We start from the raw sequence: 21,306 nt of genomic DNA on the forward strand, positions 1-21,306 counted from the left end.
AGTATTTAGATTTTTTGGCACCCTCAGATTCTAGATTACAAATAGTTGTATCTCGGCCAAATATTGTCCTGTCCTAACAAACCATACATTAGTGGAAAGATTATTTATTCGGCTTTCAGATGATGTATAAATCTCAATTTGGAAAAATTGACCCTTATGACTGGTTTTGTGGTCCAGGGTCACAAATATATCCATAGACATATTAGCAAGATTGTTTGTTTCCAACATTGATAATAATGAACAATCACCAAATCGGCATTAGAACGATTTTTAAAGGATCGTGGAAATTCAGCTTTGCCATCACAGGAATAAATACAATTTTATAATATATTAAAATAGAACGCAGTTATTTAAAATGTCACAATATTAGCCTGTTGTTTTTAATGTATGTTTGCTTTTACCAATCCCAAACTTTTGGACAGTAGTGTACATTGAATGCTTGACTACAAAACATTTTTAACTTACTTGAAACGAATTCGTATGTTAATTGTCAGCTGACGAGGTTCCTTCACACTTCATTCACTAGATGGCAGCACAATGACGTCAAAAAAGTTTTTCTAGCTACTGATTTTTTGATTATTTCGTTTTAAATAGTATGCTATTTTATGTATTATTATTAAACATTAAATGTTTCACGTATTTATTAAGGATAGTTTTGGAATGTGTTTTATGGGAAAAAAAAAAAAAAAAAACTAATTAAAACATCACGACTTGTGACATCACTTAATGCACATGAGCAAATGTAACTTCCAAGGGACCGGAAAATTAGTTTGTCTGAGCACCAAATTGTCTGAAGAAGGCAGACTGCTACCTACACACTCCATGCCAAGTGTTCTTGACTTTATTAGATATCTTTGACAATGGTTCACTCGTGGAGAACGGAGTGCGGAGAGAGACATCGGACATGAAAGAGAGAGAGAGAGGATAAAGACATCATGCCTCAGACTGTCACCATTGTGCCGTGATAATTGGATTCTCCCTGTGTGAATGGAGACTCATTCATTGGCTTTGTTAGTGTAAAGATTACTATTGTGCTGCAGGAAGTAAAGCCTTATGAATATGAAATAGAGGCCAATGGTGATTCCGACGTCAATGACGTAAAATATGTACAAGCTGAGGTCACTGGAGCACGCTAAAGGTCACTGCGATTCAAACCACGCCCCCAAACGATTTAATTGGTCAATTCAACAGCACATCACCTGTCAAAAAAGTTCAGACTTTATGGATTTAGTTCAGAAAAATCAGAGAAATAGATCCAGTCGCGACAATAAAAACGCGACCGACGCTGACTGATGTGACCAGTGAATTCTTTAGGGATTTATGAGTTTTCACGAAACTTAGATAATATAGTTGTTTTTTTCTACTTACATTTCTTCATACATTTTTGGTTATTTTTAATGTATTTCAGATAGATAGACAGAGAGTCGTTTGAACAATAGAAATATATTTTAATATATTTAAAATATATTAAAAATAACCAAAAATGTATGAAGAATTTGAAGTATATATATTAAGTAATATTAAGTAGTAATATATTAAGTGTGTGTGTGTGTGTGTGTGTGTGTGTGTGTGTGTGTATATATATATATATATATATAGATAGATAGATAGATAGATAGATAGATAGATAGATAGTTTTTTGGTATGATTTCCTTAACTTCTTCATACATTTTTGGCTATTTTTAATGTATTTTAACCAAGTAAAAATACCTAAAAATACCAAAAAAAAAAAAAAAAATACAGCTTACTAGCATACTAACACAATAATACACAATAAAAACATGGTAACATAATAAATAATATATATATATGTGATATTGATATATATATATATATATATATATATATATATATATATATGTGTGTGTGTGTGATATTGATATTGATTTATTGATATATATATTGATATATTTTGGCCTGAATGATATTAGGTGAAATATATTGATATAAACAAATGTTTTGAATCACAGATATCTGACAGAGAAATGTTAAAACATTTTCTCACAGGTCACAAAAACAGTTATTTGCACCAAGCATATCAGCATGTCTGACCCTTCAGATCCTTAAGAAGGATATGGACATTGAAAATTAATAAACAGATGAACGCTTGAGATATGGCTTGATGTTGTTTCTGTCTCTCTCAGTCTAAGAGCACACCTTACTCCTGTAGGGAACGCAGTGGTTTCCATGGGGACGCATAGCCACTCTACTCTTCAAAAGCGGGCCGAGCAGAGGCAGAGGGGCCCTTTGTGTTGGAGAGGAAAGCGTGGAACAACGCTGGGCAGATGAAAGCCCTGCTATCCTTACGTCCAATCATAATTTAGTCATCAGCGCAGGAGCACAGAATCCAAATAGACACTGAAAACACAAACAGCGAAAAGGAGAGGCTCACGGGTCAAGATTTGAGCAAGAGAGAGAGATGGGAGGCTGATATGAGGATAAATTTCAAAGAGATAAAGGAATAGTTGTGCTGTGGCTCAGGCTTGTTTTTTCATGCTGATGATCAATTCTCTGTGCTGTAGTTTGTGCTGAAATGATGGCGCCCACTTTCATCCAATTTGAGAAAATTATGATACATCAACTACATTGTTCAAACCAAAAATAGCAACCTTGTTTATCCGGACGTACTTCTTCTTTGTCTATCAAGGGAGTAGATGTGGGTTTTAGATGGCTGATAAATTTATTTACTTACTAGTAATTAATTAAAAGTATTATGTAAACATACTAAAGCATTACAATCCATAACTGCTTAGAGCAGACTAATAGAGTGTTGACATGCCATCAATTGGCCATATTGGCAGCACTGAGAGTAAACAATGTAACTAAACTGAACAAAACTTGCTTATTCTGCTGATTATTGCTGCTGAAAATGATAAATTATTGTCATGTCTTGGGCTGTACTAATCGGTCAGACCGGAAAAAAACATTTGGATTACTATAGACTGCCAAAAGTTATAACAAATCAAGGAGAAGAGTGCAAAAAACTGTCTGAAGAACAAAAGGCGTTTGTGGTTGGAAAACTGAATCAGGATTTCCAGGGCAAGAATCTTGACAACATTTGTGTTTGTTTTTATCATTTCCAGTCAGGTAGGTGAGATATTAGGCTAAGTTAATACTTCTCGTACGTATCCTTAACACCTATTAACTTTAATTTGTTCAAATATTGTGCCCTTTCCTGCTTACTAAGTCCTTCTCTATATGATTTAGCAGCGTCCACATGTTTATTCCGTGGTTTAGACAGCATAAATTAGCAGAACAACGTATTGAGTTGTACATTAATCGTGCAATCCATGCTGTTGTTTACATCCGAGTATCTCCAGTATAGCCGAACATAATTTTTACGCTCACCAATGTTACATTTATTCAATAAAAAAAATACATTTAAAACTGTAATACTGTGAAATATCATTACAATGTAAAACAACACCCAACAACATTTATCATAAGACGTGAGATGAAGTGGCACAAGTGCATATGAACCTGAATCATTCAATGAATCACATTTAAAGAGACATATATCAGTTGGTCTCATATTTTATTTTTGCTGCCAGTTAGTATTTCCTTATTAAACATTTAATGGAGATAACTTCATATCCACCTAGCTAAGTGGACTAGAATTTTATACAGTTGCTGCCATTTGTCAAAGTTAACAAGGTTAGCGTTTCAAAACTGTTTGCTGCACCCTTGAAAAAAACGCCTGGTATTTTCTTCTCCTCCCTCTATACATGTCACTTGCAGCGTCCTGTCCAATTGCTGACTCTCTTAATTGACTCAGAACAACATAAAAAAAGAAGATAGAAAAGAAGAGGGAGAGAAATGCTGAGTTTTCTGGGGCAAATAAGCATTCAGCCCGGGTTCAGATGAGGGTCTATGTAGGTCACGCACAATATGGCGCCTGCAAGTTTACAGCTGGGGCTCGTACCACCATTATCCCACAACAATATCGCAGAGAGGAACTTATTTGAGCCCATTAGCCCGTGTCCCCTCCTCCTTCATTAACGAAGCCTTTCTTTAAACAAGCCAAGACAATAAGCTCTCAGAAAGGGTAGCGGGGGGAGAACAGGAGGACTGGAGGGGAGGTCGCAGGTTTAGCCCGGAGCCCACGATAATTACTGTGTTTCTGTCTGTGGCCTGAAAAAGACTTGAATAATGTTTCTTTTTCTGTGGGGACCCGGACAATAGATGCAGGCCTGGCTTCGAGAACGGCAAGCTTTTGGCTATTGGCTATTACAAAAAATCTCATCTTTGCCACTCACGCCAAAGCTCTTGGCTTCATTATCGCACAAAGTCTTAATGTCGACCACAATTTGCACATTAAGAATGCATAGATCTTTTATTCAGTTGGACTTCTTTTGTGACAATTTGTATGGCAACTCATTCCAGACCCACGTGGGTTGCTAATGACTGTGATATATGTGCAGTTTGTTTGGGATGTTGGTGTGTGTGTGTTTGTGAGAGGAAAGATTGAAAAAATTAGTCTCTACAGAATTACAGAGTAACTCTAAAATCAATTTACACACTTCTATCCAACAATTCATGTCTTATTCAGTATGTATCACTGCTAGGCTTGGTGGCATATGTTGATGGGTAATTATCCCTGGTGAAAAAAACAGCATATGCTGGTAGGTATGTTTTGATGCTGGTTTAAGCTGGTCCTTTGCTGGTTTATGCTGGTCCTTAGCTGGTTTAAGCTGGTCCTTTGCTGTTTTTTGCTGGTCATGTTGCTGGTCAAGGACCAGCATGAACCAGCAAAGGACCAGCATGAACCAGCAAAGGACCAGCTTAAACCAGCATCAAAACATACCTACCAGCATATGCTGTTTTTTTCACCAGGGATGGGCAATGTTATTTTGCAAACTTTGCAGATTTTGTTATAAATAATTGCGTTAAGAAAGAGAAAAACAAAATATATTGCTTCACTTAAGTAGCCTAAATCTGAAATAACACTTACAAAAACGTACTGTGGTGGCATCATGATGCTGTGATGTGTCATATATAACACAATGATATTAAAACATTATGTTTATTAATTTATGTGGTAGCCCAAGATACATTAAAAAATACCATGATACTATTTGGAATATATTATTTTAATCACAACATAAAAAAAAGAAAATAAAGGCAGTCGGAACCAACATCGGAGGATGTTGTTTCACCCGGTGCGCATTTCCGCTGACGGAACTGAATGTGACAGATTGTAAACAGATGCGGGTGAGTCATTTTCACATACAGATAACATGATATTCCCTCTTTTTATGCTTGGAGTTTTTATTATAGCGATTCTCTGATTATCAATGATACGTAAACTTGTTATATCCGCTGGGGGTTAAACACAAACAGATGACACAAATGTCATTGGCAGATGATGTAGCAGAGTGCTAACTAGCATCATGATGAAGTCATCGGCTGAATTCACAGAAGCAGCGACTTGTAAATAAAAACACACTCTCTGCCAGAGGAGGCGTAAACCTAACGTTAGATATTAGAGTTTGTTCATAGTCTTTTTACGTCTGTTTTCTTGTTTCTTGAGGCTTGTTTGTGTGTGTCAGCTGCACTTGGGTGAACTGCCAGTTCGCATCAACTTAAGTAAGATTATTCAGGATTCTTGTCGATTTAAGTGTTATCTATAGTTGTTATTCAGTGAAGAACTTCTGGTGTGAACAGTGAGCATTAGATTGCTGAAATAAGGGTTCAGTTTTTTTTTGTCTGTTTTTGTTAAGCCAAGTTACATTTATATTGCATACAGATTGCTTGTTTCACAGCTAATTTGGAATATAACAGTGGTAGTGTTTCAAAATCTATCAATTTTGAAATTAATTCAATTCAGCTATAAAAGACATTTATAAAAGACAGTAATGTTATTATTCAGCAGATATACAACTTTTAAACCCCATCTGAGCAAGCTAAAGGCAACAATGGCAATCAACCAAAAATCAGGTAACACTAGCTTAAAAAAACTAGACAAAAACGTAACAAGTACTTCATTTTTCCTTGAAGATTTACCACTGAGTGTATTCTTTAAAGATTCTTTAATTAACATGTGATACCAGAGTACTTTTTGTATAAAAAGGTCAGAAGATAAGCAGTCTAGGTTACTGGCAGGGTGATTGGTCATGTGTTCCCTCTCAGTCAGATCTATGATAATTTGATTTCATGTTCTCGAATGATGACGCGTAAGTTTTTGCTTGTCACCACCATTATGTATCTTTACTATATGGTGTAAAATGAAATTTAAGAGTGTGCACATCTACTCTCTACTGCTTTCACTTTAGGATTCTCGTACACTATGTGCTAGCTGTAACTTTGCTTTGTCACTGCCTCAGTGTGGAGATTGATATTTGCTGTGAGATGGCTAAAAATAGAGTGGTGGAAAAGGGCCTCCACATCTCTGCAGAAGTGTGAAATCACCAGCTCAAGTTTTTACTGTAGCAGGTCTGGTTCTCAAGGTTGGCTGATGGTCTAGAATACTAAGTTTTTCAAAACTGTCCTAAGAAGTTTTGGTTTAACTGCTTTAAAAGGATAGTTCGTCCAAAAATTAAAAAAATTGTTGTCACTGATTTCCACTGTATTAAGGGTTTGCACTTACGTTACGGTTTGGTCAGTTACCCGGATGCACGGTCATACTAGAGATGCTCAGATGTAAAAAACAGCATGAATTGCACAGTTAACAATGTGCTACTGAATACACTGTTCTGCTATTTATGCTGTCTAAACCACAGAAAAAAACGTGTGGGAACTGCTAAATCATATAGAGAAGGACTTTGTAGGCAGGAAAGGGTGTAATATTTTGACAAACTAAAGTTAATAGATGGAAAGATTTTTACGAACTGTATTAATTAAAATATTTGCCTAATATTTCACTGGAAATGATAAGAACAAACATGAATGTTCAAGATTCTTGCCCTGGAAATCCTGGTTCAGTTTGGCCAACCACAAATGCCTTTTGTTCCTCAGACAGTTTTTTGCACTCTTCTCCTTGATTTGTTATAACATTTGGCAGTTTATAGTACTCCAAATGGGTTTCATGCTCCGATTAGTACAGTCCAAAACGTGACAATAATTGACCAGCAAAATTGTGAGTTTTGTTTGGTTTAGTGGCATTGTTTAAGTTCAGCGCCGCCAATATGGCCGATTGATAAGTGATGAAGTATTGTGAAAACACTGTATAGACAAAAAAAAAAACAAAAAAAACATTGAGACCTTTCTTAAGATATCTTATGTTTCACAGAAGTTATACAGATTTGTAAAGACATGATGGTGAGTAAATGATAAGAGAATTTATATTTTTGGAGAACTAATGGTATTCATTATTAGATATTTCACTGACTCAATGGAAAACCAATAGAACCAAAGGAAAACAGCTGTCTGTTGGTCTCTCTTTTGTTTCTCTATTTTTTTTCCCATGGGTCTGGTGTGTCTCTGTTCTGAGATGATGTAATGGTCTTTTAATAATTGATGGTTTAAAGAAAGTGAAAGACCCTGAGTCGGAGTGCATAGAAAAATCAATGTTAGTGTGGGAGGAGGTAGACATGAGTAAGATGAGAAGAGGCTGCAAGATCATGTAAAAGGAAAACAGAAAGTAGCCATGCTCATGTTTAGCGAGGCAGGGAACCCCACCCCAAGCTGGAAACTTCCAGTGATGTTGTCGGTTTGTCTGTGTTCCCGATGCTCTGGAACGTAAGGTAGGCTGCTAAACGGATTCCATGGCCACCAATGTAGCAGTGTGCAATTGACGGTGCCATGAGTATGAACACAGGTCAAGGTAAGTGAAATTCAGCTGCTGAATGGTCCATAGCTGCCTGTCTATACACCACTTTGTGGCATTGTTCCAGATGCCAAACCAATAGGAAGCAGCATTACGGGCCATTTACACAGAACATGTCTTTGTGTGAGATGCTGTGGAAAAGAAAAGAATGGGCTTTTAGTTGCAAGATACGGTCAACAGGTTAAGTTTTCTATCTAGAGCTTGTTTACATAGAAAATGCAAATGGGACCAGTGAGGAAGGCAACTGTCTGTGTAGGTGATAGACAGCAAGGAAGCTCATTAGGGTTTGGAAAAGCTACCATGTCATGAAAAATTGCTTGTTTTTATTGTCTGTTTGGGACTCCACTGTTGTACAATTTCATACTTTTTGCTCAAAGGCTTGTCGTACCAAGCTATTCATAGAGTTACTTCTGTATTTGTTGACTGTCATGTGCTTTTCCTTCTTGTTTTTCTGAATTCAGGATGTCGGGCCCTGGGGAAGGACGTCCTGGTGCCACATTGCATTTATCACTCGCTGAATTACTGCCTTACAGACTGCAGTGATTTAATTGAGGCACTCGTCTGAATGAGGCAACACCTGTTCTAGAGAGCACTGTTTGCACTCACCTTACCCAGTGCTGATACTGATAGCTGGCACAGCGGTCAGTTCTCATTAGGTTCTTGATTAACAACATTTGCTCATAAAGTGACAGTCCTGGAAAGGGTTCAGGCCTTTGTGGACCATCTGTTTTACTACGCTTCCTTTTGGGTTCAGACAGCAGATGTTCCGTCTGCGGTGCCTTCAGGTCTTTCGATCCTGCCGTGTCGTCCCTCACACACGTAAGGAATCGGTCAGTTCGCTCCGTCCCTCTGCTTCCTCTGTGACGCCAAAACTGTCAAGGTGATGGAGGGTCTGGAAGTTGAGGACATAAGCCCAGCCCTCGAGGCCACTGAGGAGTACTTGCACTGCCTCGATGACAATCAAGGAGATGGCCAGGTACGTCCGCCCAAGCTCAAAGAGGCCTCCACCTTGGACAAGTTGAGTTCTAGTGGGGTATGGGGGCTGCTGACCGGAAAGCAATCTGAGATGTCACCCAGCAATATGGCCTGGGCGGAGCAGACGTCTTTCACCGTGCTGGGTCTGCGACATGGGAAAAGGAACCGGGCACGATCCACCAATGATTTGGCGGCTCATGCCAAAGAGACAAACTCCACCTCCAATACATCCAGCGGCGGTTTCAAGCGTGGGCACAACCGCTCCCGTTCAGACGTCAACAACCGCACTTACACCGATAATGGCATGCCTGCCATTGACAAAAATACGCTCAAGAACATGGCTCTGAACGACCACAGAGACGGTAAGAACTAAAATTAATCAGTGTTTATTGTATTTATTCATCATTCATACGTTTATTTTGAATTGTTGCGTGGTGCAGAGATCAAACAAGTTAAATCATATCTCATTCAAAATCAGGTGTAGGGGCCTATATTTTCAGTGATGCAGAAAACACGGACGGAATCACAGAATCCATTCATAAAAATGGAATTTATTGTATTACGTGGAATGTCATGGAATTTGTAGGTCATTACGCTTAAATCAAATTGTGATATGGACAAGTATCTCTAAATATTAAGCAAAAAGACTATTTAAATATGAGTAGTTGGTGTTCTATGTGTCTCCGTGTGTGTGAATGGCACAGTTTCAGTTTCGTTTAATAAACACATACTGAAGTGTGCGACGCTCGCTGTGATTTCAGCATCTGCCGTCTCGCCAAATGAGGACATAAATGACCAACATTTCCAGAACTGCTCTGAAGTTTCTTCATGAGCATTTTACCGCTTCTTTTGAGAGAAACTATCGTCATGTCATATACACAGAAATATAAAGGCATTCACAGCAACCCATCAAAATAAAAATTTGGTTTAACTTGTAGACATAAATTACTATTGTTTAGTAGAATGTATGTAATAGTACTACTACTATTATTACTAAAGTTGTTAAAACTTTATTTTATTAAGGAATAATTACACAATATTTCTTTCATGTTTTAATTTTAAAAGTTTGTTTTCATTTGATTTAAGGCTGCACAATAAACAAGCTACGAAATATGGCATTCATAATCGCAGATGAATTGTGTTTGATTATGAATGCGATATTGCGTAGCTTGTCAGTGATCTACAGCGCTGTGTATTAAATGCCGCTCCATCTGAATGCATGTGATGGAGATTTACTACTAATCACAGAACCGGCTTTACTGACGTGATGTGCATGACAATCGCATATGATTTATCGTACAGCCCTAATTTGATTAAAAGACAAACTGAATAATATTTTATGTCTACGTTTGATAACGAGAAAAAAATAAATATTTGTGAAAATATTTTCAAAATAAACTTTAATAAATTAAGTTGTTTTTATGCATTCAAATAATTTGATTTGGTAACAATAAAACACAAGGTGAGGGGGACAAAAACATTTCATAGGGCCCTAAACATGTAATTGGGGGGGGGGGACCTACAGGTGTTTAATTTACAATATTCTGTCTTCACTGAAAGTAAACAACAATCAAACGAACAAACGAACAATCACAGCCAATCAGAACTTTATTAGTATGTAATATAGTGCAACACTGCCATCCACTTTTTCAGCTGCCTTTTTCAGTGGAAGTATTTTTATAATTCTGTTTTTCCAACAGGGTTTTAAAAAAAAATGTTAGTTAAAAGTTGTAAACCACGAACCAAAGCAACCAGGTACAAGGTGAAGCACAACATTACAAACTTTAAAGCAAATGTACTTGAAAATTTGAGTTTTAGTGAGGGAAATAACTACAATCCTGTTTGATATTGCAAATAACACATTCCACTGCTAAACATGTTATTAAAAAATAGTTGAAATTATGTTTGCTGCTGGCCATTGGTTACCATTGGTTAACAATCTCATAGCTCACAGTAGTGCTGTTTTTAAAAGTTATTGTTAAAGTTAGGATTAGCGTTATCGTTAAAAATCAGTTCCGCTACTTTTTTTCATGTAAGAGCGGGCGTGGCCGTTTGTAAATTTTATGGGTCAGGCTTCCAGCCTTATTCGTGTCCAGCTATTTTTTAATGTACAAAACAGCTTGTTTTGCTGCTTGATATTGCAAATTAGTGTGTCTTACCATATTTTTACGTATTATCTTAATTTCGAACACACTGGTTTACAATGCAAACAGTTTTACTGTTCACTGCACATTGTTAATCTTCTCATTATTTCCCTATAGAGGCTTATGAATCAGAAGTTCATTACTTACTTTCTAGTAAGGTGGATAGAGAAAATGAATGAGACTTTTATTTCTGTAACCGACTCAAATAGGACTTTGGACCAATCAGATTTCTCTCTCCCACTTGTCACTTGCTGTGAATGATTAGGACAAAAACTCAACATTAAAAAAAACTTGAAAAGACTATTTGCTTGCTAAAATAATAAAACTATTTCACCACTTTGTACACTTTATTAAAACGTCATGTGATGTTTTAGCTTTTATCTCCTCACACCTGTGATTTGTTGTGTCTGCGTTTCTGTCAACACGGCTCACCTGCACTCTTTGCAGGAATCACCTCCTTTTATGTCGAGGGGGTTCAATGAGTTTTTGCTTACTTATGGTTTGGCCTGTTTGTTTGTTTTTGTGTGTTTTTGTCTGAAAGGCTTTTTATTTAGACAAGGTCACCTCCGAACAAGAACAGTTGAGACCTAGTGCAATATTACGATTAACATGCTTGTAGTGTTGTCAAAAGACCCGGTACTTCGGTACCAAGTCGGTACTAAAAAAAATTAAATGTTACGGTACCAGGTTTTCTTAAGTACCGGTGGTACCGAGCACCCGGTCAACCCGGTTCTTGCTCCACTATGCGGAAAGTGCACAATGCGCAGTTGCGTCTTCTTCATAAAAGCACAGAGACACGGCGACCGGCGGCGCTGCTGATGCGGCGGCTCTGAATCCGCTTGTTGAAAAGAAAGGAGGAAGGAGCCACGTGGGGAAATATTTTGTATTTGCGACTGATGACAAGGGCAACATCACAGATCATCAGAAACCCATTCGCAAACGGTGTCATCGAAGTTTTCTCTCAAAAGGAGGAAATACATCGAACTTAATAAAACACCTCAAAGACCGACACCCAGATTTAAGGAAAGTTCAAGCAGGTAAGTTTTAATTTCATTTTATATTTAGAGCTTTTGTTATAAAAATTATACCTTAAATAAACATCACCATTTGCTTAGTTAATCGTTAGCATAAGCGGCTAATGCTAACGCGAGTATTAGAATAAACTTCTTTATTAAGTGTTTAATGCTCCTATAGCGTTTATTAAAAATAAAAAAGGACATTATTGTGTACTATTTTTACACATGAGGCTTTTAAATGACCCGTGTAGCTAAAATATGTGTTACAGACCAAATGTACAAATGTATGGTTAATGTTTATAGCCTTAAAGTCGGTCCATCAGAAAAGCAGTTCTAGGTTATGAAATATAGTTTGCGCAGTTTGATTAAATAAAAGTACAGTCAAATACAGTCCTGTATAGTTTGGTAAAATATACCATTCATTAACATGACTTAATATATTATCTAACATCAGTTTACAGTGAGTGAACATTAATTAATGTGTGTGAATTTTATTTTATACAAACATTCGATCGTTCATGTTCATTGTGCGTGAAATAATGTCAACAGATACAACTTTTAATTTAAAATAAATTAATACATTTTGAAATTAAGAATAATTGCTATGTAACACTTGATATTAAGTCATGTTAAATGGAATCTTTTTGTAAAGTGTTTTTAATACTACAGTTTCTGTCTGTGTAACATTTATATCTTACACTCAATATAAGTAACTTTGTTATAAAAAGCTGAGGTTTGTTATTTACTGAAAAGTTATATATAAAGTTCTGTTTAGCTGGTGTCAATCTAATATTGCATTTAGTCAGACTCAGCCCATTGTTTTACTGAAGTATATTATATTTTCCTTTTACAGCTGCAGGCTGAAGAAGACCACGAACCAAACTCCTAAGCAGACAATGGTTCCAGATGCTTTTCAGCAGCAGAAGTATGACAAAAACTCACCTGAGGAAAAAAAACTGAACCGAGCTGTTGCTGAATTCACATGTATGGATCAAGTGCCAGTTTATACAGTCAAAAATGTGGATTCCAGCAAATGCTTCATCACCTCAGCTCAAAATACCAGCTTCCAAGTCAAAACTTTGTTTTATTTTTGTTTGTTATAAATAAAAATAGTGTGTTGTTCAATTCATGTTTTTGTGTTTTGATTTGGTACCGAAATTGGTACCGAGAACCGTGGATTTTCACTGGTATTGGTACCGAATACTGAAATTTTGGTACCGTGACAACACTACATGCTTGCTATGATTTAATACAATACATACTCACCAAGACAAACTGTCACATTGTTTTAAAGCTTTTTATATCCAGTGTAGTCTGGTTTAATTCTGTATTAACTCATTTTGAAAAGGCTGATTTATTTCTACATCCAGTAAATCAGCAGTAGGTTTTGCAAAATGGCAGGTGATACCAATCCTCTTGGCTGTCCTTGCCTCTGTGTTAACACTTAATGGGGCAAATTGTTAATTACAGCAAAATGTGCCAAAGGGAGCAACTGGAAATAGAAGTAAGTTCCACGCTCGAATGCCCACTGTTTCTTGAGTGACTGAGATTGAATCCTGGGTGACATTAAGTTATTGGCAACCCACCCAGTTTCTAATGCTGATAGATCTACTGATTAAGACTGGAGAAACCCCTATACCCCTCACTGCACAGGTCTCAGTGTTTGCGTTATGCTTGACTTGGCTCTGTAGCTCATTACAAGCATCAATTTCAATTTAGTCTGCTTTGTTTGCGCTTATTCTTCGACATCTTGAATTCTAATACAGAGAAAATATAAATGACACCTTTTTAAAGGGATAGTTCACCCAGAAATGGAAATTCTGTCATTAATTACTCACCCTCATGTCGTTCCAAACCCGTAAGACCTTTTTTGATGAAATGCGAGAGCTTTCTGACCCTACATAGACAGCAAGGGTCCTATTACGTTCAAGGCCCAGAAAGGTACCAAGAACATTGCACATACAGTACTGTGCAAAAGTCTTAGGCCACTAGCATTTTCATCAGCTAAAAAATGGTTTAAAGCTGTTGTCAGACTCCTTGTGCAAACAGAGATCTGATCTCTCCATCATTCAATCCAGTCTGTCTTAAGAAACAGAAAAAACAGAGACAGACTAAATCCAGAAGAACTGTGGCAACATCTCCAAGATGCTTTAAGAGACCTATACCTACAAAGCTACAGTGCTGTTAAAATTTTTTGGCAGTTAGGCACATAAAATGAGGATGCTGTCAAAAACAATGTCATAAATAGATTTTCTTTATCAAAGAACTTCTATTAACTAAAATAAATAAGCATTTGATGTGACCATCCTTTGCGTTTAAAGCAGCTTTTTCCCTATGTGCACTTGTGCATAATTTTTCAGGTAGCTTTGCAGGTAAGTTACTTGAAACATCTTGGAGATGTTGCCACAGTTCTTCTGGATTTAGTCTGTCTCAGTTTTTCTGTTTCTTCATGTCATTACAGAGACAGACTGGATGATGGTGAGATCAGATCTCTGCGTGGAGCACTGGCGGTTGTCAGACTCCTTGTGCAAACAAAAATCTCACTATATTATTACAATTAATGGCAAACAGAATGTTTGGAAATGTAAACTGATATTTTTTACTGACACACTACAGCAAAAGATAGAAATAACTTACTTTAAACCATTTTTTAGCTGGTGAAAATACTAGTGGCCTAAAACTTTTGCACAGTACTGTACATGCATCATGGTACTCTCAATAATGGCATGACGGTGTTCAGGGAGAATAATTGTTGAATAAAGTCGTTATTTTAGTTTATCCAACTAAAAGTATTTTCATAGCTTCATAAAATTACGGTTGAACCACTGATGTCAAATGGACTATTTCGTTGATGTTCTTGGTACCTTTCTAGGCCTTGAACGTGGTAGAACCCTTGGGTTGGAAAGCTCTCGGATTTCATCAAAAATATCTTAATTTGTGTTCCAAACATGAACGAAAGTCTTACAGGTTTGGAACGACATGAGGGTGAGTAATTAGTTACAGAATTTTCAGCTTTGGGTGAACCATCCCTTTAAACGCATTTTAACTTTTGCATTTAATTGTTCTCTTTTGTAATAAACAATTAGGCCTACACTAGCATTTAAAAGTTTAGTGTCATTTTTTTGACCAGCATATGCTGGTAGGCATGTTTTGATGCTAGGATGCTGGTTAGGTATGTTTTGGTGCTGGTTTATGCTGGTCCTTTGCTGGTTTATGCTGGTCCTTTGCTGGTTGATGCTGGTCTATGACCAGCAACATGACCAGCATAAACCAGCAAAGGACCAGCAAAACCAGCTAAGGACCAGCTTAAACCAGCATCAAAACATACCTAACCAGCATCCCAGTATCAAAACATACCTACCAGCATATGCTGGTTTTTTCCACCAGGAACGATGCATCAAATTGATAACAAGTGGCAGTAAATGCATTCATAATGTTACAAAAGATCTCTATTTCAAACCAATTCTGTTCTTTTCTCTTTTCAATTGATAATAAATATTTCTTGAACAAATCAGCATATTAGAATGAATTCTGTATGATCGTGTGGCAGTGAAGACTTGAGTAATGACTGCTGAAAATTCAGCTTTGAATTTTCAAATAAATTACATTTTAAAATATATTAAAAGTCAAAGACAGTTATTTTAGTTTGTATTAATATTTCATGATATTGCTGTTTTTACTGTATTTTTGTAAATTAGCCTTAATCTTTAGAGATTAAATTACCACTATTATGGATTATAAAAGATTCATATTTTGGTTTTGGGAGTCCCCAACAACAGGTTGACATGCATGCAAGGTCAAAAAACACTTTCATTGTCTTATAATATGAATTTATTTTTACCTTATTTGCTCAACGACTCCCAAACGGTTTGCTCAGCGATACATTTTTCCAAACGCCTCCTTTGCGTGATGCTAATCTGCGGTGATTGGTCCGATGACCCAGTCTGTTGTGATTGGTCTACTGCGTGCAGCGCATGTCGGAAACGAAACGCCCATTACAGGATTACGCCCATTACATTAAACACTCAAATTTTCCCGGGTCTGCGTGTGCAACAAGTAGACGGGCAATATGCTGATCAACTTGTTTAATTTGTTTTAAAAACAGCTTGTTTAAATGATTCAGAGTCAGCTCTTTCTTTTGAAAGCCAATAACTTTATACACGGTGCAAATTCAGATTTAACTTTGTAGGATGTTTATATTCACTTAGAGCTGTGTTACACACTGCATGAAAGGTAATTTTCAAAAATCCATAATAGGGGCATCTAAAGAGATTAGGAAAAAAAATAAGTCTTACAGATGCCAAACATTTAAGCGGTAGTGTAATTTCAGTTTCTGGCCTTCTAAATGGATCACGAGTATTATAACCACACAAAAGTCAGTGGTTGCCAGATTTATATTTATTTCATTTTGATCTCTGACAGTCACTGCAACAACTTAGTTGTGTTTAATTGATTATACTCAGCTTTCAGCTGTGTTCATCATGACGTCATGTTATGATGTGATTCTTCCATGAGTGCTGCTTTCTGTGCTTGATTACAGCAAGTTTAACTTGATTCGTGCCTACTCATTTGCATGTTTATTGGACCTCAAGCAGTACAATTTTATTGTTAGTTGAATACAGTTATACAGGTCTTAAATTGGATTTATGCTGCAATTGTGCGGCATCTCGCTGAAGAAAATTGCAGGGTTTCTGGATAAAGGATTAGAGAATCAATCAAGGTTGTTTGATTGTCTTGGTCTGTTTTGTCAAACTGAAGCAAATTCACTCACAACTGAGTAGGTATACTTTTTTCAAAAAAAAAAAAAAGTATACTCAGTTGTGAGTTAATTTACCAAAAAAAATCTTTTAGAGATTATGACAAAGCTGAATGTTCAGCAGCCATTACTTCAGTCTTTATTGACACATGATTATTCAAAAATCATTTTAATATGTGACCCTCGACCACAAAACCAGTCAATAGGGTCAATTTTTTGAAATTGAGATTTATACATCATCTGAAATGAGCTGAATAAATGAGTTTTCCATTGATGTATGGTGTGTTAGGATAGGACGGTATTTGGCCGAGGTAGAACTATTTGAAAATCTGGAATCTGAGGGTGCAAAAAATCAAAATATTGAGAAAATCGCCTTTAAAGTTTCCAAATGAAGTGCTTAGCAATGCCTATTACTAATCAAAAATTATTTTTTGATATATTTACGGTAGGAAATTTAAAAAATATCTTCATGGAACATGATCTTTACCTAATATCCTAATGATTTTGGCATAAAAGAAAAATCGATAATTTTAATTTATTGTTGGCTGTTGCTACAAATACATCATACTTATGACTGGTTTTGTGGTCCAGGGTCACATATAAATAAGACCCATTAAACTTCCCTGTACTATTTTGGTCTTAAAATTGTTCAGATTACTTTGGCTTTTACTCAGTCTGTTTTTTTTCCTTTTCCTGATGACCTGATGTCACTGATGACTGTTTTCCTCATGCCCATCCATGAGTGGTAGCACTATTAATACTGGTTTGATGTGCCATGTCTGTCTCAGATAGGTCTGTTAGTCACTTGCAGATGAAAAGGTCTTAGAAAGGTTCAGGCTCTGCAGGCAGACTAGCCTTGCACCAGCTCTCTAATTGGGTCATGTCAGCACGCCTCACGTCCTCTCTGCCGTGAAATTAGTAGTGACTCTTTCCATAGCTGCAAGCTATGCACCTTTGAAGACCTCCAGAGTGCAAGGAGCCCCAAACATCCACAAGCACGTCATCTGTCGTAGCCTTGCTGGCTACCCAAATGAACCAAACCCTCAGAGCTCACAGCTTATCAGCAAAAGAGGGAGGGGATTGTCTGTTATAAGTTACAGATGTTATGGAAGGTGCAGGTTTGACTGGTACATTAGAGATAAGACTTAAAGAAAACAGTACAGGGGCATTTGCTTTTAATTTACCCCTCCTTCTGGCCTCTGTCCGTTTCTGTGGATCTGGCCAGGCCAGATGCCCGGGGGCACCCAGCAGGATCCCGAGGGCTGAGAGGAAAACGGGCATTTTCCAGCCAAGGAAGTGTAAGGATGAGGGGTGTTGTGGACTAAGAGAGGAAAGGAGATAAAGGAGGGTGTATGTGAAAGAAATGGACAGAGAAAGGAAGGAATGAAAAGGAGTGCCAGAGATTAGGGGTCACTCTTTGCCGTTTTGTTTGCACAGCAGGCTGACACACAATAATGTTTCTTCCTGCTTTAAGGTGGTCGGATAGACTGATATCACGTAGCACAAGAGCATCCATCTTAGATGATGTGAACATCTCTCACAAAGGTCCTCATTCTAATGTGGTGCCAGTAAGTTCTGCAAAAGGAGATGCTAGTGATGGTGTGATAGGCAAATAATAGGAAACAGTAATTAATAATAGCAGCTTTTGGACAGGATAAGTTTTCTCTAGTTACCAAGGTCTTTCACATGCATGTTTTTAACTTTGTAATTTTCTCACATAACCTCTGTAATTTTTTTTAAATGCATTTTTTTTTTTGTGAACTGGCCAAAAATAATTTTTTGGTAAAGTCCTCTGAGAAGTGTATTCCTGAAAATAATCTTTGTTGTTGTTGTAGATGTTGTTTTCTATAATTCTTGTGTATTTGGGCAATTTTGCCTTTTTGGTAAATTGACTAAAAAGAATAGCCTTCTTTGCTGAAGTCCTTCAAGATTTGTTTTTTTTCTTAAATGTTTCTCATTTATTTTGAAACTTTTGCCTTTATGTTTGGGCTAAATTGGCAAAAACAAAAGACAAAACGTGTTTTTTTTGAAGTCCTGAAGTCCTCTTAGATTTTTTGTTTTGTTTTGTTTGTTATTTATTTGACAATTTTGCTTTCATTTTTGGGGGTTTGTAAATTGGCTAAAAAGAACAGAAGTTTTTTATTATTATTATTTATTTAATATTTCTCATGTATTTTGACTTATTTTTTGCCTTTTTTTTTACGTTGGTAAATTGACTAAAATGAATGAATTAAATGGGGGAAAATGTCTTTTTCACTGGTTTTCTTTTTTTAAGTTTCTCATTTATTTTGACAATTTTGTTTTATTTGTTTGGTTAGGAAAGTCCTCTAATTTTTTTGGACAATTTGACCTTTTTTGTTGGGTTGGTAAATTGGCTAAAAGAGAATAGCCTTTTGCTGAAGTCCTCTGCAAAGTTATTTATTTATTTAAGTTTCTCTCTTTTTTTTTTTTTTTTTTTTTTTTTTTTTTACATTTTTGCTTTTTTGTTAGGCTGGTAAATTGGCTCAAAAATTAAATTAGACGGTCTTTTTTTTTTTTTTTTTTTTTTCTGTAATACTTCTCATAATATATTTTGGCTTTTTTTTGCCTTTTTTGTTGAGCAGTTGTTATTGAAAATGTTGTTGTCAGTCCCTCGAACATAAAAGGAAAATCAAATCAATAAGCAGAGTCTGATCACAAACTGCTCACCTTATTGTTACAAAATAATGACTTGTATTGTTTTTTTTTAAAATTATTTTTATTCCTGTTTGTATTGTATAATTCACCAGAAAGTACTTTTTGAAATTTTTCAATTTTTTTGACATGCTGTAGCCAGAGGCCCTAGTAATCAAATTTACAGTTATTTAATTCATTATAAACTTTTTTTCTTTAGTCTGTAGTTTGTTATTGGCATTAAAGATGCTCTTTCTGACCTTTTTCCTTCTAGCTCACAAGGAGAGCAGCCCTAGCCTGGTGAAGCAGGGAACACTGGAGCAGAGAGAGGGTCCGTGGGGACGCTGGACCACCTGTCATGTGGAGCTTACACCCTGTGAGCTGCGCCTCTACAGCCTGGACAGCAGCGGCAACCAGCAGCTATGTGCCGCTCTCTCGCTGTCCCACTGCCAAGGTGTGAGTGCACCCCAACAGCAGGATGGACGTGTTTTCCAGGCCGTCTTCTTTAACAGCACCCGCCTGCAGTTACGTGCACCCTGCCAGTGGGAGGCACTGGAGTGGCGTAGACTCCTCTGGGAACGCGTCTTGGCCGCCCGTCCAGCCAATCGCAAAGGGGAGTCGGCCCGTGCCAACTCTCCTACACCTCACGAACCCGATCCAGATGCGGCGACTGTGCCAGTCCCTCGACCCCTGGTACGTCCCACGGCCCTACCACTGTTCACCCAGCACTGTGCCGATGTTCTTAAGGCTGGCCTTCTGCACCAACTCACCGACCTCAACAACTGGAGGGCCTTCACATTTGTACTGAGCCGCACTGAGCTGCAGGCCTTCCCAACTGAGGGAAGAGGCCCAGTGTCGGAGCCGGTGTTGAGGTACCCGTTGGCCTCCTGTCTGGCTGTGCAGCGGGATGATGAAGATGGAGACACCAGCTCCCGCTTCCAGGCGGTCTTCCCTGATGATGTGCTCCGCTTGCGGGCAGAGAGCGAGTCCAAGGCCCAGGACTGGGTGGAGGCCTTGCGGACGGCAGTGACGGCCCAGAGGCCACAGTGGGAGAATAATCAAGCCTCCAGTGAAGTGCTGATACGGAGTAAGCCAGCGAGGGAGCGACGGCACAGGGAGGCCCAGAAAGCTAAACGACAGTCCGTCACCACTAGCTTTCTCAGCATCCTTACCTGTCTGGCTGTAGAAAAGGGTCTCACCGCTCAGAGCTTCCGATGTGCAGGTGACCACATTTTTCAACATTTCCTAAATTGTAATAGCTTTTTGGATTTTGTAAAACTTTACATCATCTGTAAAACTTTACATCATCTGTAAAACTTTACATCATCTGTAAAACTTTCAGGGAGGAATTCACCAAGAGTCAATTACCTTTGCTGGTTGCACGTTCATTTTATATGCATTGTGGCACAAATATGCCTGCATATTTAGTTTATATTTAGTATTGATCACAATTTTGTATTTTGGGGCCAAAATGTGACACTAGGTAATCATTTGAGAAACTGAAATCTAAATCTGCTTAGAAATCTAGATCATTTAATTTAAATTTAGCCAACATGCAATGATATTATGTGACCACAAAACCAGTGATAAGGGTAAATTTTTTTAAATTAAGCTTTATACATCATCTGAAAGCTGGCCATGATACAACTACTTGAAAATCTGGAATCTGAGGGTGCAAAAAAATCTTGTCCAAAAGTTGTCCAAATGAAGTTCTTAGCAATGCGTATTACTAATCAAAAATTAAGTTTTGAATTATTGACAGTAGGAAAATTACAAAATATCTTCATGGAACATGATTTTTACTTAATATCCTTATGTTTTTTGGCATTAACAAAAAAAAAAAAAACTACACATTTTGACCCAAACAATGTATTTTTGCCTATTGCTACAAATATACCCATGCTGCTTATGACTGTTTTTGTGGTCAACATACTGTAAAAACAGTGGACAAATTAAAAAGGCATTTATCAATGACTTCATGATCACAAATGAAAACTC

At 37.3% G+C, this 21,306-nt stretch overlaps 1 protein-coding gene across 4 annotated transcripts in view; it reads left to right on the plus strand.

Annotated features, from left to right (window-relative positions):
- Positions 1–5,176: 5,176 nt before the first annotated feature.
- Positions 5,177–21,306, plus strand: part of plekhm3 (pleckstrin homology domain containing, family M, member 3) — a 53,865-nt gene continuing 37,735 nt past the window's right edge. For 2 of the 4 annotated variants that reach the window (XR_007828440.1, XM_051119382.1), the window contains exons 1-3: positions 5,222–5,586; positions 8,227–9,102; positions 19,583–20,530. Coding sequence is in view for 3 of the 4 variants with exons in the window: in XM_051119382.1 (XP_050975339.1) it covers positions 8,649–9,102; positions 19,583–20,530 (1,402 nt within the window). In the remaining variant the exon portion in view is untranslated. The other 2 variants (XM_051119384.1, XM_051119385.1) reach the window with 2 other exon arrangements.

Source organism: Labeo rohita, chromosome 9 (assembly GCF_022985175.1).
Source record: "Labeo rohita strain BAU-BD-2019 chromosome 9, IGBB_LRoh.1.0, whole genome shotgun sequence".
Taxonomy (NCBI): Eukaryota; Metazoa; Chordata; class Actinopteri; order Cypriniformes; family Cyprinidae; genus Labeo; species Labeo rohita.